General features: G+C 35.9%; 1 protein-coding gene across 2 annotated transcripts in view; it reads left to right on the forward strand.

Moving 5' to 3' along the window:
• Window positions 1-6,115, forward strand: part of PHIP (pleckstrin homology domain interacting protein) — a 111,710-nt gene extending 105,595 nt beyond the window's left edge. The window contains exons 37-40 of one of the 2 annotated variants that reach the window (XM_062572826.1): window positions 674-837; window positions 1,323-1,600; window positions 1,969-2,130; window positions 4,277-6,115. In XM_062572826.1, the coding sequence (XP_062428810.1) occupies window positions 674-837; window positions 1,323-1,600; window positions 1,969-2,130; window positions 4,277-4,917 (1,245 nt within the window). In that variant the 3' untranslated portion in view covers window positions 4,918-6,115. The remainder of the gene's footprint in view (window positions 1-673; window positions 838-1,322; window positions 1,601-1,968; window positions 2,131-4,276) is intronic. The other variant, XM_062572827.1, reaches the window with a different exon arrangement.
• The last annotated feature ends 14,036 nt before the right edge of the window (window positions 6,116-20,151 follow it).

Consider the following 20,151-nt stretch of genomic DNA (forward strand, 5'->3'; position numbering starts at 1 on the left):
AAGTGATGTGATGTCTTTGTGTTTCATATTCTAAAAGAATGCTGTGTCCCCACTTAAAAGTATAAGTCTATAGAGTATTAGTTCCCATGTTTTTATGTCCAGAATTAACAGCCATCATCCTCTGTTAATCAGATGAGTTTGATCAGGTCTCTCTGTAAATCATCTGAGGTTAGAGAGAAAAAAATAAGAAAATTTTATGCCTACATAATTGTGATAACTTTGCAACCACTTCACCAGCGGTATCAATTCATCCATAAAAGTAATGTACCTGTTCAAATATAGGGTATATGAATGCTGAAGAAAATTAGGCTTCTTGACCATAGGTTTGCCGAAGTTTGGTTCTGCTGAAGCTAGAAAGGAATGCATTCTGGAAAGGCAGTTGGAAAGTGATAGTAGGAGGGATGGCTTTTCAAATCTTTCTTTTCTCCTGCTTCTGGATCTTCAGTCCCCAATACACTTTTTAAGCCATGAAAATAGATAATGCAAGCGTACACATGGATTAATGGAAACTTGCGGAGATAGTCTATAAATTTCCTTATAATTTTTCCATATTGATAAATATATTTTTCTAGCTATTGCTTAATTAATTATTGCTAAATATGTGATAATGATGATGTAATGATGATTTGGAAGAGTATAGAAGTTGCTCATTTATTGGTTTTTCTTTTTATAGATCTACAGCATGAGTTTGCGCCTTTCTGCTTTCTTTGAGGAACACATAAGTTCCATTTTGTCAGATTATAAATCTGCCTTACGTTTTCATAAAAGAAATACAATAAAGAAGCGAAGGAAGAAAAGAAGTAGAAGCAGCTCAGTTTCCAGTAGTGTTGCATCCAGGTACATGCATTGTTTTACAGTATTCAGGAAATGTTGTGCAAGTTTAACATACCTAAATGTTAGAACTTAGTGTGGTGTTTTTTAATACTGCCTTTACTATTCCCTATATTGCAGAATGATAGATTTGACATGCAAGTCCCTAAGATGTGGAAGATTTTTAAACTTTAACTAGAGCTATCCTAGTGTAAGTGCTTAAAATTCAAATAACTGCTAAACATGTACAATAAAACAGCATCGCTAGGATAGTGGTGGCATCATGCTTTGTCATATAACTATAGCATTTACTGTGATCCTTCACTAAAGATCTCGCTTTTCAGAGGCTCACAACTACATGAATTTCCACAGTAAATGTCATATTTTTAACATGTTTCATACAGAAATGATCGTTTTACTCCCACAACCCTAGACACTAGAATTTATTTTTTTTTTATTCCTGTAAAATAAAATAGTGGTCACCAGGTTACAAATTGTAATTCATTCTGCAGCCCTGAAAGGAAAAGGAGATTAATAAAACCTCAGTTGAAGGCAGATACTTCTGCCTCCTCTTCATCTTCTGCACCTGCAAGATCAACAGCACTGAGACACGTTCCAGCTCAAATGAACGGAAAAGCAGCTGAAACTTCTTCTCTTGTGCGGACTAGAAGCAATAGGGGGATAATGGATGTGGCTGTTCCAGAGCAACCATCTACTTCAGGAGGAAAGCCTTTAACAATAAAGCCTTTAATTACAAAGCCCAATACTGCTGCAGGGTCAGGGAAGTCAGGTAGGTTTGGGTTTTTTTGTTTGTTTGTTTGTTTTTGTTAAATAATAATAAAAAAATTTTAAAAAGAAACAAGCTGAAGAGCACTTTGAACATTTTTAAAAATAATTCTTGTTTTAGGGGCATCTAACTTGTCTCAATTAAAACTACTTCCTAAATGTGCTTAAATGTAGGACGTTGAGGTTCATCAGAGGAAAAATGAACCAAATTATGCTGTGCTATTGTACTCATGAAACCTTTTCACTTCTAGGTCACTGATTCAGGTTCTTTTGTAGTAGAATTGACCAATTTCCTTTTGAGCCAGATAAGATTGAAAGTGATATAAACTATTTAAAAAATTAATTATTCAAGTGTTCTTTTTGTCTTTCTAGTACTAGAGAATTCAACCAAACATTCCAAGAACCAGAGTATTTTATCAATCCCTACTCAATCTGATTACGGTCATAACACTAGAAATAACACCACAAGAGAAAATTCTGAAAAAGAGAAACCAGTCAAACGCAAAGTAAAATCATCCACTGTCAATCAGCAAGGTAAGGATTTTTTGGAATGTTTTTCCTCCAAGTTAGTGACGTAGTGGTTGTAGTTGTACCTTAGTCTTGATAGTTTGGGGGTGAGGAAATTAGCATGTATTATGATTTAATGGAATAAGAAAGTCTAGTGGATAGTTTGTTTCCTACTAGATAGTTTAACATGTTTTTGACTCTTAAAAACATTTTCATGATATAATAACTGTGCCAGTTTTGGCATGTTAATATAACTTAATTTAGATTATTGCAAGTGTAATGTTTTCAGTGTATTGTAAGTACAGAATTGATGAATTCTAAGATTCCAAAGTAGACTTCTGCAGGGTTGTGCTTTTAACCCTGCAGGCTTTACCTGATAACATTCATCTGGTTTATTTGGGTTAGTAACACTGTCTCTTTGTACAACAAAGAGTATAAGATCAGAGCATGTTTGGTTTGTTCTTTTTTCTCCATAGCAAGATGGAATTGTGCAATGTTTACTGCATCTGTTTAGTGTGCTTGTATGGGTTGACGGGCCTAGTTGCATATAATCTTCTGACTAAAATTACTTTCTGATGTCTGGTTATGCTCAAACTCAAGGCTGCTGGAGAGACAGATCTCCAGCTGCAAAAGCTTTATTGCTTACAAAGTAGCTATGAATCTGAGTGATAGATCTACTAAGCGTGTCTTTTCTGAAGATGGAGAAGTTGAGTCCCACCTGATTAATCCAGTTGCTCCCTGTAGTCTCCCTGTCCCTGATGATTATTTCTTCTTTCTTACTGCTCCTTGCTTCTGAAAAAGCAGCCTGATAAGTTACAGCCTGCTCATTACTTGCAGCTTTTGCCACAAGAGCTTCTTGGCAGTTCCTGTATTACATGGATGTATCCATTATATGACTGGGCACTTGGTCAGATCACAATAGTTGAATTTTATTTACATGATCATCTCTCTACAGCTCATCAGCTCATACAGAAATGGAAGCCTATGCTTTGGATGCACAGTGGGGGCACATTTGAAGGCAGCAGGACTTGTAATGGATATTCAGTGAGATGACTGGGTGCAGTGTCTTACTAGCTATGGGTCAGTTCCCAGTTGTGTGTTAGGTGAGGACTGTGGTCTCAGAACACCTCCATAAGAGCTCTCAAGTGATGTACCCCACTGCGAATGCTGGGAACCACCTAAGGAAAATTCAGTCTAAACAAATCTCCAAGCAAGTACTTTCTGCCATTTGTCTGATAGTCTGAGAAATCTGTGCAGATTACATGATTACGTACTTTTTTTGTCTCCTGCATTCCTCCCTTTTCCTCCTTTATTGTTGATATAACCCTAGTTTAATGAACTGGCTATAAAAGATGCTGCATTGAGATGAAGGCGTCTTTTTCATGCATCTGGAGGCAACTTGCTGTGAAGCATTCCAAATTCTTGCACCAATGCTTCTTGAGCCACTTCTTGCGGCTGCAGATACGCAGTATGAGTTTATGTTCATTACTGTTGCATCAGCCAAGAAAAAGACCTGAGCTCTTCATTTTTTTTCATTTTTGAAGCTACATTGAGCTGAACCGTTTGATGCTGTATGTTGAGGGAAAAATGGGTATTTTAGGATACAGTGTTTTAGATTTAAACAGTGTATTAAAATCCTACCCTGAAATCAGTAGCCCATGCAGCTGTCTTTATACAATATTATATTATACTGCACTCTCAGAGAAAACAACTGAATGTCCATACACAAAACTTTAGTTGCTGCTCAAGAAAAAGAAAAGTGGAATTGATTTGTAGTTGGAAGATGATTAATGGAAGTAATTTTTTCAGTTCTCAACAAAAACAGAAGAAAATTTAAGGGTAATAGTCCCCTCAAGCAGGAGATTATCCCAAACAGTGCTCATTTTCAACATAGATTTTTGTGATCAAATACTTTGCAGGATTTCTCATGAACCTAGCATTTACTTGTAATGGAAATTACAAATAGGGAAGGGTACATATGTCAAGATACTGAATCCTACAATACTTGCTGAAGTTTTGTTTGTACCTCCTTTTTGAGCCTCTTGTTTTTTGACTATTTGGCAATCACTGTGAATCTGTTCTAATACATTTCACTAACAGTTTTGTTAAGGTAGAATGAAAGTGAATGTAGATGCAAATCTTTTCCATGATACTTACTCTCATTTCTTAATAGCAGATTGCAAGAACAATGCTTTGTCATCAGGAAGCATTCAGGTAAATGGACACGGAGGGCCACCTTCAAAACCACCAGTTAAAAGAGGTCCTGGGCGGAAACCTAAGGTGGAGACTAATAACAGTAGCTGTGAAGTGGTACACAAGAAAAGAGGCAGAAAACCAAAAAAGCTTCAAGTTGTTGAACAGAAGGTTGCAGAACAGAGTACAATCCAGACTGCAAGGAATATACCAGAAGAAGCATCTGCCTCCACTGCATGCAATTCTCTTTCTGAAAATAATATGAAGGAAGACTTGTTACAAAAAAAAGGCCGTGGGGGTAGAAAGCCAAAAAGGAAGATGAAGACACATCAGCCAGGCTCGGACCTTTTAGCTCCTGCAAATGTTAAAATGCAAACAAGAAGCAGGAGGAAAAAGATAGATGAGCCTATGGAAGAAGGGTCTGAAGAGCTTAAAGATTCTGAACCTCACATGAGAACTAGAAACCAGGGTAGGAGGACAGCCTTTTACAATGAAGATGACTCTGAGGAAGAGCAAAGGCAGCTATTGTTTGAAGACACCTCCTTAACTTTTGGAACATCTAGCAGAGGCAGAGTCCGAAAGTTGACTGAAAAAGCAAAGGCTAATTTAATCGGTTGGTAATTTCTACCAAGTGTTTTACTTTAGAATGCTATGAAGCAGGTACAGTTAAGGAATGAGCAGAACACAGACTTCTGCTTCCCTGCTGCTATTATGGGTTAGGAGAATGTGTTCTGATTTGGGGAGAAAAATCTAGCAAAAAATAAACTGAAAGAACATTCTTTGAAAGAAATATATATTTTAAACTTTTGCTATTTATTGCCCTCCAAATAGGTTATGCATTTCAACAGTCATTTTGTTCATAGTTGAGAATAATTGAAGCATTTCTGACTGACTGCAGAATTGAGAATTACTCTGCTCTTGAGTAGTGCATAGTATCTCTACACAATTAAAAAAAGTTGATAGAACTGTTAATGCCACAAACTGAGAACAAAGTCTATTTTTGACCAAGCAAGGTACACTTTTATTGATTGTAAAGTCAAGTCTCCTAGGAAGGCAGATGTTGACAAAAAGTGGCAGTAAATTCACTTACATTTCTATTAAGTACAACTGCAAAAATACCAAACTTTGCTAATCTGAAAATGTTTAATTTCAGTAATGATGGAACATTCAATTGCAAAAGAAGCCTAGCACAGGCTGTTGGTTTATCCAAGTTCTGCCAAACATAGCAAAAATGTTATCACAAATATATTTATATCCACATTGGAAAAAGTTTGACTAATGTCTAATTTTTCAGACCTTGATTCTTGTATCAATCACTAAATCTCTGTTTATTGTGCCAAAGACTGAGAATCAGTGCAGTGGAAAATCTTTTTTTCTTTTTGAGTGTCAGTACAGCAAACAGTTTGCAGTGATGAAAGCTGTGTATTGTTTTAAATTGTAAGTTAACATTGTTCTGAAATGTATCCTTTTTGGTACTTATGGTAGAAAAGAATGCACTGGTGGGGTCCTTTGACAGAGATGTTTTGGACAAAATGTATAATTGGTTAAAGGATTCAAGGAAATTACAGGACAGGTATGGAATTACGTTTACTTTCTGGTCCAGATTGATCGTTGTTCCTACAACTTTAAACATGCTGAAGAGGCTAAAAATGACCTACAAAGAAGAGTGTATGTGTATATATTAATATATACATAAACACATATAAAATATTACCCAGGTATAAATTCTTTTTTCAGGATTTTTTAGATAGCACTAGAATTGAAAATAAATTTTAAAATGTCATACTTTATAGTTTAATTTTAAGGGGAAGATTGGTTATTTTCAATTATTAAGGTTAAAAAGGCCAAATCACTTTTTATGCAATCATGTTTTATACAGTGGTCTCATTGCACATTGTGTTTTTCTGCACTTTTTATGGTATATCATGCTGACATTAGTCAATATACACCCTAAAGAAAAAATTCCATTTAATGATTGTGCCTTGTATTCTATTATTTCTTGCATCCTTAGTAAAATTAAGTTGTCTATTGTAAATGATAACTATATGACTTAGGGGAATGTATTACTATATGTACTGCTATGGAAAAGAAAAGCAGTTATTTATTTGTTTATGGTACATTTAGTTATTTTATACCTTTACAAACAAACTTTAATACCATTTTCTATCACTTAAAACATACTGTCCAGTTTTAAGAAAAAAATACAGAAGTAGTAGTATTGGTATGGTACAAAAATGTAACCAAAATTTTCAGATTATATATTATTTTGGAACTCTGGGTAGCGTGAAAGAATTTTTGTGTGACCCTAACTTAGTTGTAAAAATGAACCTGAAATGAAAGCCCAATTCTGCACGCCCGTACTTCATAATGATTCTTCTTTTACAAACATCTGCAACATTTGAAAGGAAGGGCCTACAGAATTAAGACCTCAAATTTGCACAGATTGTTTACTTATTTGGGGCCAAATTCTTCACTCTTTATTTTCTATTACAAAAAAGCTTAAATGTTTGAGAAGAAGAGTAGTAACATTGTGGATGACAAATTGGTATCCACCATACTTGCTTTAATATAGTTCATTACACATTTTGTTAAAAAAAAATTGAGCTAAGTATTTTTCCAGATCCTCATTGAATTGCTTTGGTTATGAATTTGGGGAGCAGGGAATGGTTTGTGTTTCATTTCTTTGTATATTTATTTTTTTTCTAGCAAATATTTCCTTATTACTCAATTAAGATGGAGTCACTAAACATATAGTAAGATGGAAAGCTATGGTTGTACAGTTACAATACAGCTTCACATTTCAAGGATAATTAAACTTTATATGAAAACTCACTGATGAAGGCAATCATTTGAAAATGTGTAATTTCCTGATGTTATCTGCATTGTGTAATATAGAAAATAGATTATATCTAAAATTCAACTTCTGTATTTACTCCATTTGTAATAATGTTTTATATGGCATGTTTATGTATATATTTATATACTGAAAATATCTTGTATGTAAATTTTGGAGGCTAAAATAATATGCATTCCCTTAACAGTAGGTAGAAAATTACATGTCTTAATTTTACAAAAATAGAAGGCCTTACCTGCGGAACAAGGGTACTGCTTCCCTCCCAGTAATATTGGTGACTTTAGCCTGTTATTTTTTTTTTAATTCATATTAGACACATTACAGTTTTTCCTTTAAAATGAATTGTGCATAATTTGGGTCAGATTTTTTATAGAAGCAACACTAAAAATTTTAGTAGAAGTTAATACGAGATTTATTTAAAAATTATATTTTTATAATTTAGCTTTACTAGGTTGCAAACGGTTTATTTATGAGACTTTAGTCACCATCAGACTGTGTGCATTTTGGTTGGGAAATACATTATTTGCGGTTGTGACATACTGTATCAACACAGAAAAAGAGCTTTTGATTATGATGTTTTAAGTTTTTAAATGTGAGCAATAAACAATGTTTTGAAATAATTTGAGAACTATAGTTACATGCATGTTACAGATGCCATCTCTAGTACCTAACAACTGACGCAGAAAATTGAACATCAAAATCTCATATGCTTGTTTCACATATGCATTGTAAATATTACATAGGTGTCTTACTCATATGCAATCAAATGATCTTACAGACATGGCAGCAAATAACATAATTTTACTCATGAAATTCATCTATATTTGACATAGATATGAAGATACTGTTCTGAAATTTGTTCTATACTGGGAACCATTAAAATTGATATTTACCACTGAGTGGTATCTAACAACAGTGTGTACTCTAACTACAGATGAGGAAATAACTGTTTCTCTGATACCAGTGTGTTCTAAATGTTTAACAGAATCATTGTACCTGTGCCTACGTATTCAACAACTCTAATCATTTTGTTTCTGTTGTTAATGTGTTATCCAGGAACTGAACTTAAATTTTACCACTATATTTATTGTTCATTCTTGTCAATATTGAACTAGAGGTCATTGCTGCTGTGCAATGATCCAGTGATACAACTTTACAGAAAAATGTCTTCCTCCAGTGATTAGACTGCTGTGATATATTTGCATATGTTTATTTGTACAGTGTCCGGTTTGTACATGTGTGATCAGTTTGTTGTTAGACTTGTAAGATTGAGTTGGTTGAGTTAAATATTACTATGGCTTAGTATTTGTAAAACTGTTAATTGATAAAGGACCCTGATGCAGCACGTAGGATATATTAGTATCTATAAAAAATAAATTGTAGTATAGAGACAGCTTATTCACTGTATTGCTGTACAAGTATTTTTCAAGTACCAATTTTGATTCTGGCCAGAAGCTTTTGCCTTACCAAAAAAAAAAAAAAAATGCATACAAAACAAATAGTTCATCCATTCAGTAACTTCAAGCTTGTCACAATTTTGATACAACAGTGTTAAATTTCCTGCTCATGTTTGCTGGATCAAGGACTACAAGTAAATGTTACAGCATATAATTCGAATTTAGGCGCAAGTTAAATGGTTGACTGGTTCCATAAAAGCAGTAGGCTTAACTGAATGGGACTCTTTCACCCTATATGTACATGCTAGATTAGAGGCTGGAGGTTTACAAGCTCAGTTTCATCAGCATTCAAGTTTAATTTGAACTATGTGAATCTTATTGAGGTAATTTTAACATATTGCTGGTCAATTAAGGTTCAGCCATATCACAATAATTTTCTCCTACCTTACTCTAAGGTAGTGTATTCTGTCCACAGTAGTTTTACCAAAAAAAAAAAAAAAAAAAAAAAAAAAAAAGTTTTTTTAACTCAGTTGAGTGCTTAAAAAGAATTAATACAACTCTTAAAGTGCTGTGAAACAGAAGGTGTAGGGCTTTAAAACCTCACCTGGAAACAGCAAAAGCTAATTTTCTGTTTACTACCTAATGAAGACAAATTACCGGTGTAAAATTACTATATAATATATTTTGTGTCTCTTTCCCTGAAGTTCTTGCAACAGATTGGTTTCCAAGGGGACCTAGATATTCAACTGATAAAAGGGCTGTTAGTTTTCTGCTGTAAATTATTGTATATAAATGCTTGTTTATATGCAGAAGAAAGTGTATTAAATTTCATAAAATTGGCTCAGACTGACATGTTTCTAATACCAAATCTGGTATTGACAGCTTACATAACTTGCTATTTTTGAATTGGGAATACAGCTTGTACACTTTGTTATGTCTGGCGGAAATAACAGATAGCTTTTAAACTAGAGCTGACCTCTAGGTGCTCTTGCATTTGCGCTAATTTTAATGTGGGCATTTGCTGTGTAATTGTACAATGTGTTGGATGAGGAAACACTCCAGGAAAGCTTGTTTGAAAGACATCTTAAATTGCAGAAAAAGGGGATTAGTGATTTTTTTTTTTTTTTTTTTTTTTTTTTTTTTTTTTTTTTCTTTTCCAAGGCTGTAACAGCCTCAAGGCACTCTAGAGAGAAACCTTACATGCTGCAATAAAATAAAGGTGAATAAATTTAGCTTTTAGGAGGTAGGTAGTGAGACAAGTAGACCTTTTGAATCCTTTTTAATGCAGATAAATACATCAGGAAATTCACTTCAGATAATGCAAACAATACATTTCAGGGAGAGAAGGTTACAGTAATATATCATGATTTTCTACCCTGAAAGAACAAAGAACAAGGTCATACAAATTAGGAATATAAAGAAATTTAAGTACCTATTGTGTACACAAGCCTATATGATACACATGTACTGTTTTGCGCTCACAACTTTGCATGTTGATTTGCTGATATTGAGACATACAGAAGTTACATTTTTGGACCATACTAAAACTGCAAAAATATGGCAGACAACTGGATATTGATCTTGAGTGAATTAAATTCTGTCATAATGTTTAAATATATATAAAATGGAGCTCAACTTTAAGGAAATTACCTAGAAAGGTTAATTTTTAAACTGACACATTTTCAGATTAAAAATTACGCTTATTTTGTACAGAATTATGTAAAACACAAATCTGTTGTATGTAATGAGTAACAAACAGTTTTTCAAAACTATAATTCTTTAGCTTTATCCAAGGTGGTTTTTTTTTCTTTCTTTCCAGAAGTCTGGATTATCATGTTATAACCTGAAGTATCTCACCAGGATAACAGTGCCCTTTCTTTTTGTACATATTGATTGGAAATTTCTTTACTGTTATGTGGACACTTTCTATGTTAGTTTTGATGCATAATACTTTGAATCCTTTTATACAAACTAGAATGTATGTGTAAGAATTACTGTCACTGCAATGTAGTAACTACAAACTTATTTTTAAATAAATAGAAAACATGTTTTTCTAAGCTGTCCAACAGTGTGTGTTTCCATCTAGTGAATTATTGTGCTGTGGGAAAATTGCATCTTTATTCTTTAAAACAGCCTAAAGTCAACTCATTTTGATTCCTTGTGGAATATGGTATTACCTGCTACATTACGTGGCAGTAGACAGAATTACAGCCAAAGCACAGAATTTGCTATTTTGTAGGCTTTTCCATTTAAAACTGCAGATCTGGAGGCAATGTAAACGCATTAACCTCTGATAATGGAAGGCACAACGTTGCCAGTCCTCTTACCTTTTTCACATGTGCAGAAGGGTAACTCTCATCCTCCAAGAAGCATCCCTGTTCTGGTCACAGCTGTTTGTTCCAGAACAGCAACCAGTGTATGTGGAAATCTCTACTTCTGGTCAACTCTAGAAGCTAGAAAGAACTAAGCAATAGAAGTCCCCTGCTCCCTATGTGTAGAGTACTGGCTTCTGGTTTAGTAGCCCTGAAAAGGTGATAGAAAATGTAATAAAGGATGCATTTTCAAAATACAGAGTTTAGTTTTTGTTTATACATACATGTTTCTTTTCACCTGTTATTATATCAGATGATGATCTTCTCCTGAAATCTCAGCTAACGTACGAGAAAAACCTATCAAGTATCTGTGTGAGTTTTAACAATAGAGTGTTCTACTTTGAGAGAAATACTTCTAAAATTCTGAAAAGGCAGTGTACTTCTTCCATGTTTATGTTAAGTACCAAAGATGGTGCCTTTCTTGTATATACATCTTTGGTGGTGCAAATGGTAGTGTACTTCTGCACAAACAAATCACAGCGAGTCCAATGGCTGGTTTGTGATTTTTTTACTACAAATAGTTCAAGCTTGATTTTTTAATTTTTTTTAAGGTTCTGTTAAGGAGAACACTTGTGATGACTTTACAGTATCTCCAGTTTTTCCACTTCAAAGATCTTCTGTATAGCTGTACAGAATTAATTTTACTTCTGGCAGGGATCAAGATTTTATTTAGGATTAAGAGATACTGTGAAACGTTGCTATCTGAGAGCTAGAACATGCTGACTGTGCCAGCACTAATACTTCACTACATTGTTAAACTACTACTTCTGTTAAATCATAAGGCTCATTAAATGAAAAACTGGACATGACAGTTCTGTTTTCAAAATGAGAAAGTTGTTCTACCAAACATACCATCTGTTCTTGCTCTGGCAAACAACCTGAACTTTTCAAAGGAGAATATTTGCCATTTTCCTGGCAAATGGGCAAAATGGAATGCCTTTAGAAACTGATAAGTGTTTCTGTTAGAAGTATGTATGAAAATAAAGTAAGTGCCAGGAAACTAAAAACAGCAAGCAATGTAGAAGGTGACTGGAATTTAAATAGTATATAATTAAAGACTAGAACTTAAAATATAAAGCTAGTTTAGAATATGACTAGAACACCAGAATTATTTACTTTTCTTGTTTTGCATCATGTCATAGAAAAAGTGGGATTACTTTTTTTTCCTGCATTTTCAGGCACTCTAATTAAAAATTTTAATTCTCTCTAGTTCTCGGGGAGGGAAGAAGGGTTATCTTCCAATGTGAGCTGCCATGAACTGCTTAAAAAGAAAAGAAAAAAAAAAACCCTTCAGCTGCCAAACATGAAAGGTGCTTTCCTTTCACCAAGGCTTTATGGTATTGATATTTACAGAACAAAATTACTTAAAACAGTAAAATTATTTAATTTGTGATCATTTCAGCAATTTGCATTAGTTTGTTTTTAGCCAACTAAAATCTTAAAGATCTAAGTGCATGTGTCTATGTACTGTTGTCTTTCACTGACATCAGTTAATTCCTACTGCAGAAGAATATTTGGAAGGATTAAAAATATAGTACACACACTTCTGCTTAATGGTTGTAAAGAGTTTAAGGATGTAAAATGTGTGTTAATATTAAACTGTCCTGATACCTTAAGCTATATGGGAAAGGAGAGGATTTATTTAGGAAAATGATTAGAAACTTCATATAGTCTTCCTCTGAAGAAAGCTAGATCCTTGGAAGTTATGTCTTCTGGACAGTTTTTTTTTTTTTTTTTTCTTATCTGCTAAATCATCAAATTTCCTTTTGTTTTTGAAAAATGTTCCAAGAAAATGCTTCAGCCTATGTAGGAGTTCATCGAATCTTTATCATAACTTTAGATTCATATAAAACTTCTTGTGAGCTTTGTTTCTGAGGTTTATACCTCTTTTGGTGCCCCTGACTGCCTGTTAAACCTCCTTTCTCTCTCTCAGATGATTGTTACTGTCAGAGTAAGACTCATGGCCACCAGGATGGCAGAAATGTAGTTCACAGAGTAGCACCCTCATCCATGTTTCACACATCTATAGAAGATCCCAGTTTTGATCTGTGATTGTATTAAGGTTATGGAGAACCCTGTCTTCACCAAAGAGCCAGTTTTGTGTCTTTACAGGATACAGCAGTTCTATTTTGAAGAGCTTGGCAATGGCTAGTTGTTTCACACAGCTCTGTGAAATGATGCCTGTCTTATATCAAGTAGGAGAAATTTAGTACTTTTGTGTGTATAGAAGTTCTTGGCTTCTGCATGAACTAAGAGAATGGCAGAAAGCTACAGATTTTACCTATGCAAGAAAATTTCAGATCACCCCAAATGGATGGTGGCTCTTGAAATTCTAATGATGAATAGGCCTCTGGCTTAATGCTATCAAAATGAAAAATACAAAGATGTAGGATAGTCAGAGAAAGAAACATTTTGGTACTTAAGATTGATTGTACATGAATGAAGGAAAAGCAAATTGCTTTGGTGCCAACTTACTCAAATGCGTATACACCATTTTTATTTCTACACTTTCATTGTAAACTCTTTGGAGTGAAAACTCTTGTCTCATGTCTGCACAGCCTCTGAGGCATCAGGATGTTGTGGTCTGGAACTTAAATCCTGGCTGAACTCTTTAAAAGAAAAAGAAGAGGAAGAGGAAGAAGATGGATGCTATAGGATGAGCAAAAGCTAAAGGAAGCATTTTGCAGGGATTGAAAATTGTAATATGAGCTGAGTGATGCAAACAGTAGGGCCATGGTACATGAAAAAAAGAGAAGCAGATCATACTCCTGACTGTTGAAATATTGAAATTATGATGAAAGCCTTGAAAGCTGGGGAGGGGGGAAGAAAGAGAGAGGGTAGAGGCTGTATGGGAGCTAGGCAGGGCACTAGGAAGTTGTTTTGGGAAGACTTGCTCATAAAGGATGCTTCTCTCAGAGAAGTCAACTTACTTAAGCCTATGGACACTAATAAGGAGTAACGGGATGAGGCTCAGGTCACTCTTCCATTCTTGCCTCTCTTTGAACAATATTCTAACTTTTTACATCAAAGCAGGTGACAAGGTTCCGTCTTCTGCTGCTGTCTGGGACTTGGGCATTAGCAGATAGCAGGCATTAGATCATATCCCAGTGTATTCAGCATTGCTTACCATATGCATAATCATCACCTCAAACCTCTCATTGGTGCGCTGGCTTGAGTGGCTCCTAGTCCTGTCATGAGAAGCCTCTTAAGTGATGACCCTGTTGTGATTCTGTGCAGGGAACTGGGAATAACAAACACTATCCAACTATCTTCCCTCTTGGATGTCTACCTACCACATGAATTTTTAGCTCCTAAAAAGGAGGAGGTTTGTCAGGCCTATCACTAACCAAAAGTTGGATGCAAAAGCTAATATGCAGCAGAACTATTAATTTAAAATTAGATATAATTCTGACAGTGATAAGGATGAAACACCTGTTGTCTACGAACTTTAGCTTTCAAGTTGCTTTAAAGGGTTACAGTAACATGACTAAGTTTGTTTGCATATTAAGGTACATTTATATAAGGTTAATAAATCTTTATTCTATTACTAATTCAAACTGTTATTACTAGGACTTCCTTCAAAAAAACAGTCCACCTCCCTTCTTCATCAAAAAAAAATTTTTATGTGTAATGTGTCTTTAATATGAAGTGTGATTGTGTATCATTTAGCTATTTGAGACATGAGAAAAGTGTCTGCTATCTGTTTATTTGGTCTGAAGTTCCCTTTACACATCAGGAAAATTGCTTGGAATTTTTCTCTGGTATGCTAATAAATCAAAAAGCTTTACAAATTAAATTTATGAATTCATCCTGTCAAGAATTTCTCTTTCTCAAAGAGATTGTGTTGCAGCTGGTTCCATTCTAAGTCTAGGACTCTGTTTCCAGGAGCACAGTTACCAGATTAGAAACCAAAAATATCAGTAGAGCAAGTTAGAGGTAAGACTACGGGGCACACACTTTTGGTGAATGTTTTCTGTGCCTCTTGAAACTGCTTGCCTGAAGAGAGACTGAAGCTGCAGCATTGCCTTTGCATTCTTCTGTTAAAGAATAAGACAACTCAAGAGTCTGCCTTCCTATCCTACCAGGGTGGGTTTGTGTCTGTGTGACTCCATTTGAGGGAGAAAGGAGTCTGTTTACCAGATTTTTTGTGGCTACTTAGTGGCACGTGCTGCTTGCTACAAACATACCTGGATAAATTTTTGTGCAGTCCACCTGCACAGATGATCTTCTAATATATGCTGCACCATGTAGTTGGGGAGCTTTCTGCCACACTAACCCCTAGCTGGTAAGAAGGGACTCCCCACTGTTATGCCGTGCAGGAACCCAATGCAGTCAGATCATGAACTTCATTTTAGTCAGACCAATACTAGGGCCCTACAATGCTCCAGTGAATGAAGTGGAATGTGACCTCTGAGTCACAACAGAGCGCAGGTGGTTGGTTTCTGTCTGGCTTTTGCACCACAAGCCTCTGCTCAAGCACTTGGGGAACCACCTACTTGAAAAGAGAAGCATCTCACAATTTCTACTGATTTATTTAGTATTTTTGGGAAGTCCCATAATGTTTCAGAATAAGTTGCTTGAATCACTTGAATTAGAGACTTTCAGCCTCCCTGAACTGGGATTAAGTAGATACCTAATGTGGCCCTCAGTGTTTTGCCCAGGCTGTTAGGTCCCTCTGGTTCCTGCAGCCTGGGCTGGAAATGTAAACATAGCCATGATGGCCCGACAGAATCTACTTGCCTTGAGGCTAAAAGAACAGAAAACAAAGCATCTAGAAAGGTTTGCATACTTTGCATACCTTAGAATGACAGAGATCCAGTTCTATTGTGAGAACTCCTGTTTGGTTCCAAGGCTCATTTTTCTAAGTGCTCTGAATTCCAACTCTGGACACCACAGCTATTCAAGTGTCTTCCTGAGATTTAAAGTTGTAGCTAAGTTCTAAATTTGAGCTAAAAAATTGTTAAGATGCAAATCCTGGAATGGAGAAAGAAAGGGAGGATACAGAGGATGAAGAAGCATTTGTCTTCAGGTTGAAAGATGACCAGATGGTGATCAAAGCCATTATGGCTTTGACTGCATCTCAGAAGCCACTTAGAAATTATCCTGGTGCATGTGTGACAGCCTGTGGCCACTTTGGAGGAAAGATGGTGTGCAAATCTGAATATAAGTCAGCCAACAAAGAAGCATGCACATAAATCAACCACTCAGCATCTGTGGAAAAGGAAAGAGTTGCCATACCCTCTAAATACTCCCAAGACTGAGATCCCTTCTTTGCTTTACTCCCCCCTCCATGCAAAATCCAGCATTTACATGAGCCCTCAGCCTTTTGTGTGTGTGTGTTTCCCTTTTGCTTTTGACAGCATGAGGAAAGATCTGGATCCCACAGAATAACATGAGAACCTTTTCTTAGCCTACTCCATATGAATCAAAAGCAGGAGACTACCACAAAGATGACCCAGCAGTTAATTCTCAAGAGCCATAAAATATTAAATTAAGTATTTTACATAGAGATGAGGGAAGAGCTGATAAGAAGTAAGGAGCAACTGAAATTGGATCAGAGCATAGCTCAAAAAGGACATAGGTGAGGTTTGTAGATACAGTGCAGGACCTGGTTTGTTGTACATGTGTAGCCTTCTAGTTAAGGAAATGCGTTGACCAAAGAAGTGTACTCGCTAAAGTCTTAGGTTGTGTTCAGCAGAATAGCACTTAAGACAGCAAGAAGGGACTTTTTATACCCTACTGGGACAAAAAGGGGAAGAGTGACAGATGTATGGACAGAGACTGGCTGAAGAAAAGATGAAGAACAGGCAAAAACGAGGCTTCCACCTTTTGTTACCATAACCATCATGTAGGAAACTGTCAAGATTTGGGGACACAGCTGAGGCCTGTGTTTTTGCCAGGCCCACTAGCAATTATATTATCCAGTAAGTCTGGCACATTTTAGTAATCTCCATTTTACTAACACAAGGTATGAAGTAGCATAGCATGAAGAAACATGCATCATCTTTGCTTAGCATTGCCTCAAGTGCTAACAGTTTAAATAAAATGATCGCTGACTCTCTTCAGAACTCTCTACTTCTCATTCATAAAAAAAAATAAAAACTGACAAAAAATAATCAACAACAAAAGTCTTCATCACAGGAACATGGGGTTGCCTGATCACGTCTGGTACTTTGGAGGGAGAGTCAGCAAGAGTGCTGACTTCTCAAAAAACCAGGAACTTCTAAGTGGAGGTTCTGATTATGCTTGAATAGTTTTTCCAAGTGTCTGCTGCACACACTTTTTCACTCTGCCTTTAAGCTGGCTCTGTAACCCTCACCCTTAGCCTACTAACCGAATAAGCACACCTCCGTCTGCTCCATATTACAAACCCTTCAGCTGTTAGTACAGAACACCGTCTAGTACTGTATTTGTGCTTTCTCATCATTAAACCTCTGCTCCTTTATCATCTTAGATGTTCTCTCCTAGCCTGCGTGTTGTTACGGGTGCAAATCATACAAAGCAATGCTGAAAGGAGGCACAACTAGTTCTCTAAAGGAGTACAAGCACCTCTGTCTGTACTCAGAGGTGATACAGGAGCCAAGTCAAATAAATAGCTCAACTCTATTGCATCACAGTTCTGTCAGTCTGCTCCAACTTAGCTGCTCCGCTATTTATTATAGCTGCAGCTGGAGCACTTTCAGACAACAGTCCTTCTACTAGGGACAGTGTTAACAGTATTGTTGTCACCAAGTTGCAAATTCAAGGGGTTTTCTGGCTTGACTGACTTCTATCATAGCATATTCTCATTTTGTTTTGTCCAGCCTTTCTAATCTCTGTGTACAGGAACATGAAACCTACAAAACAGCATCTAATCTTCATAGCAGTAGAGAATACCTTTTGTTCCCATACTAGGGGAGGGATGGGGGGGGGAGGAAAAAATATTTTCTAATTTTTGAAAAGTTATGTGTTTGATCAAGGACCAAAAAAATTAACATCAGAAACCTTAACTTTAATGCCACCATTACCAGGAATACTTGAAGACTTGATGGTAAGAGAGGGAAAAGTTGACCGAGTTCTACACTACTACAGCACATCATTCACAAAAAAATACAGACTTAGATTGCTTTCTGACCACCTCTGACACTTCATCGATGCTCTCAAGCCATAGCCAGTTTTAGCTAGTTTTTACCAGAAGCCAGTAAGATACAATTTAGCCCATTATATGAGGTTATATGACATGCTTGTTCCTTAGAGGAAACAAAATACATACATATATGTACATCATATACTTGTACTGGAAGCCTCTCTCCACACCTGCAGAACAGACCTCTCACTGCCCAGATCACTGCAGTGAGTTCTGATCTGAACCAATGAGCAATGCAAAAGAAACATAAATACTCCTTTTTGAGGAACTTGCTCACTGGTTCACTGCTAATTTAAAATTTTTTTTATGTCATTAATGTACAGAGAGACTTTTCTACTGCACAGATAACCTTTTCACCACTAGGCAGAATATGCTGTCTTGCAGTATACTGCCTCTATTCAAGTAACAGCAAAAGTGTCACCTCAACCTCTCCATCACTCTTCCTCAGAGTTACCTTCAAAGTCTAATTGGCCAATTTAAATTCTAATACCATTAAACAGAGCAGTCTGAACAACAAACATTCACTTGTGGAAAGAGGCTCTCCAAACCAAAGTGGGTTTTTCTTGTCCTTGTTTCTGGGGTAGACTCTCTCTTTCTGTTATTAAAAGTGGCTTTAGCTTTTGATGGTAACTGGGCTGGAAGGAAAGTGGGGCTCCTAGAAGAAACATATTACTTGATTTTTTCCTATTTAGGTGCTAAACTTGTTTCTCTGTTACTGCAATGGCAACATAGGGGATAAAGAGGCATCTTTTCTTTTGTTGATGCAACCATGATCTGTGTGCTACCTTCTGTGATGAAATATTCCTAACACCTTTAGAATGCTTAATATGTTATTTTCCCTGTATAATGAAAATTTAATTGGGTTAAGGAATAACGATTAAATTATCCAACTGAAACCATTATATTTTCCATTTATTTTTAGAGAGAAGATTCCATTATACTTCTATTTTATTTCCATTGTATTTTATCTATACAGAAACAATTTGATTAGTTATCTTTTAAAAACATGTTTTTCTTAGGTTAAATTTGTATTTCTAGTCTAAGTCAGTATTTATCTGCCTTGTTAATTGGGCATACTGACCATGTTGCAGAGGTTTAAATACATACCCAACCAGAACCCTAAGGCTGTGGATACCTGGTTCCCATATGATGTGTTTTCCACCAAAGCTGCCTTGAAATTACAATTGTAATTTTTGCCAGCCTCACATCATCTTCTTAAAGTCTTAAAATTTACAATACAGCCTGTACCCAAATCAAAGGTCACTGGGAGAACCACTTGTGTCAAGAGGTAACACAAGCAATGAAGGAGAAGGGAAAGAAGTGGTGTCATATCTTGACACTGTTTTCCTTTGCTTCCTACATAGCTATGAAACAGGAATTCAAAGAGTCTTTCTGCACTAGAAAAATGGATTATTCTTGTTTGACTGCAAACCGCAGGATGCTGAATGTGCAGGATGCTTGCTTTTCTTAATTATCTTTCATGGACCCCAGAACATCTCAGTTCAACCCAAGCAAGAGAAAGGTCAAACTGTTCTGGCTAACAACATACTCCACTTGAAAGATGAAGTCAGTTATGCTTACGGAAATGACATTTTGAAGTAGTAAGGAAAAGGAGCCTACATAGAGCAAAAGAGGAAGGTTTGATGGAAGAAGAGCACTATGAATTTAGTTTTCTAGTATGATTGTTTAAAGATCAGTATAAGTGCAGGTTCACAGTCTCAGGAAGATGGGAACTGTGTCTTAACAGATGATAGTGTTGGAGGAGCCCAGTTACCATTTTAGTATTACAGTCTGTAAGATCAAAGTGTTTCAACATGCTTTGACCTATGATGTGGAGGAAAATACTATGATGTGGAGTAAAATTCCATAAAACATTTTAATCTTATCTGCATAAGAATGCCAAAGCATCATTGTAATTGGGAAAACACTAATACTGACTTCTTTAGTCCAAACCTGAATTTCACTCCTCTGTTCTGTCCAGTGTAATGTAGAGGACCCTGCACTACTTTTCCCTGTCCGTAGAGGAAACAGATACTCTAGTTAGGCGCCTAAGGATATTGCAAATTAGAGCAGTACTTCTACTGTATATCGCTGATTTTATATACA

This window comes from Rhea pennata, chromosome 3 (assembly GCF_028389875.1).
Source record: "Rhea pennata isolate bPtePen1 chromosome 3, bPtePen1.pri, whole genome shotgun sequence".
In the NCBI taxonomy this organism is placed as follows: domain Eukaryota; kingdom Metazoa; phylum Chordata; class Aves; order Rheiformes; family Rheidae; genus Rhea; species Rhea pennata.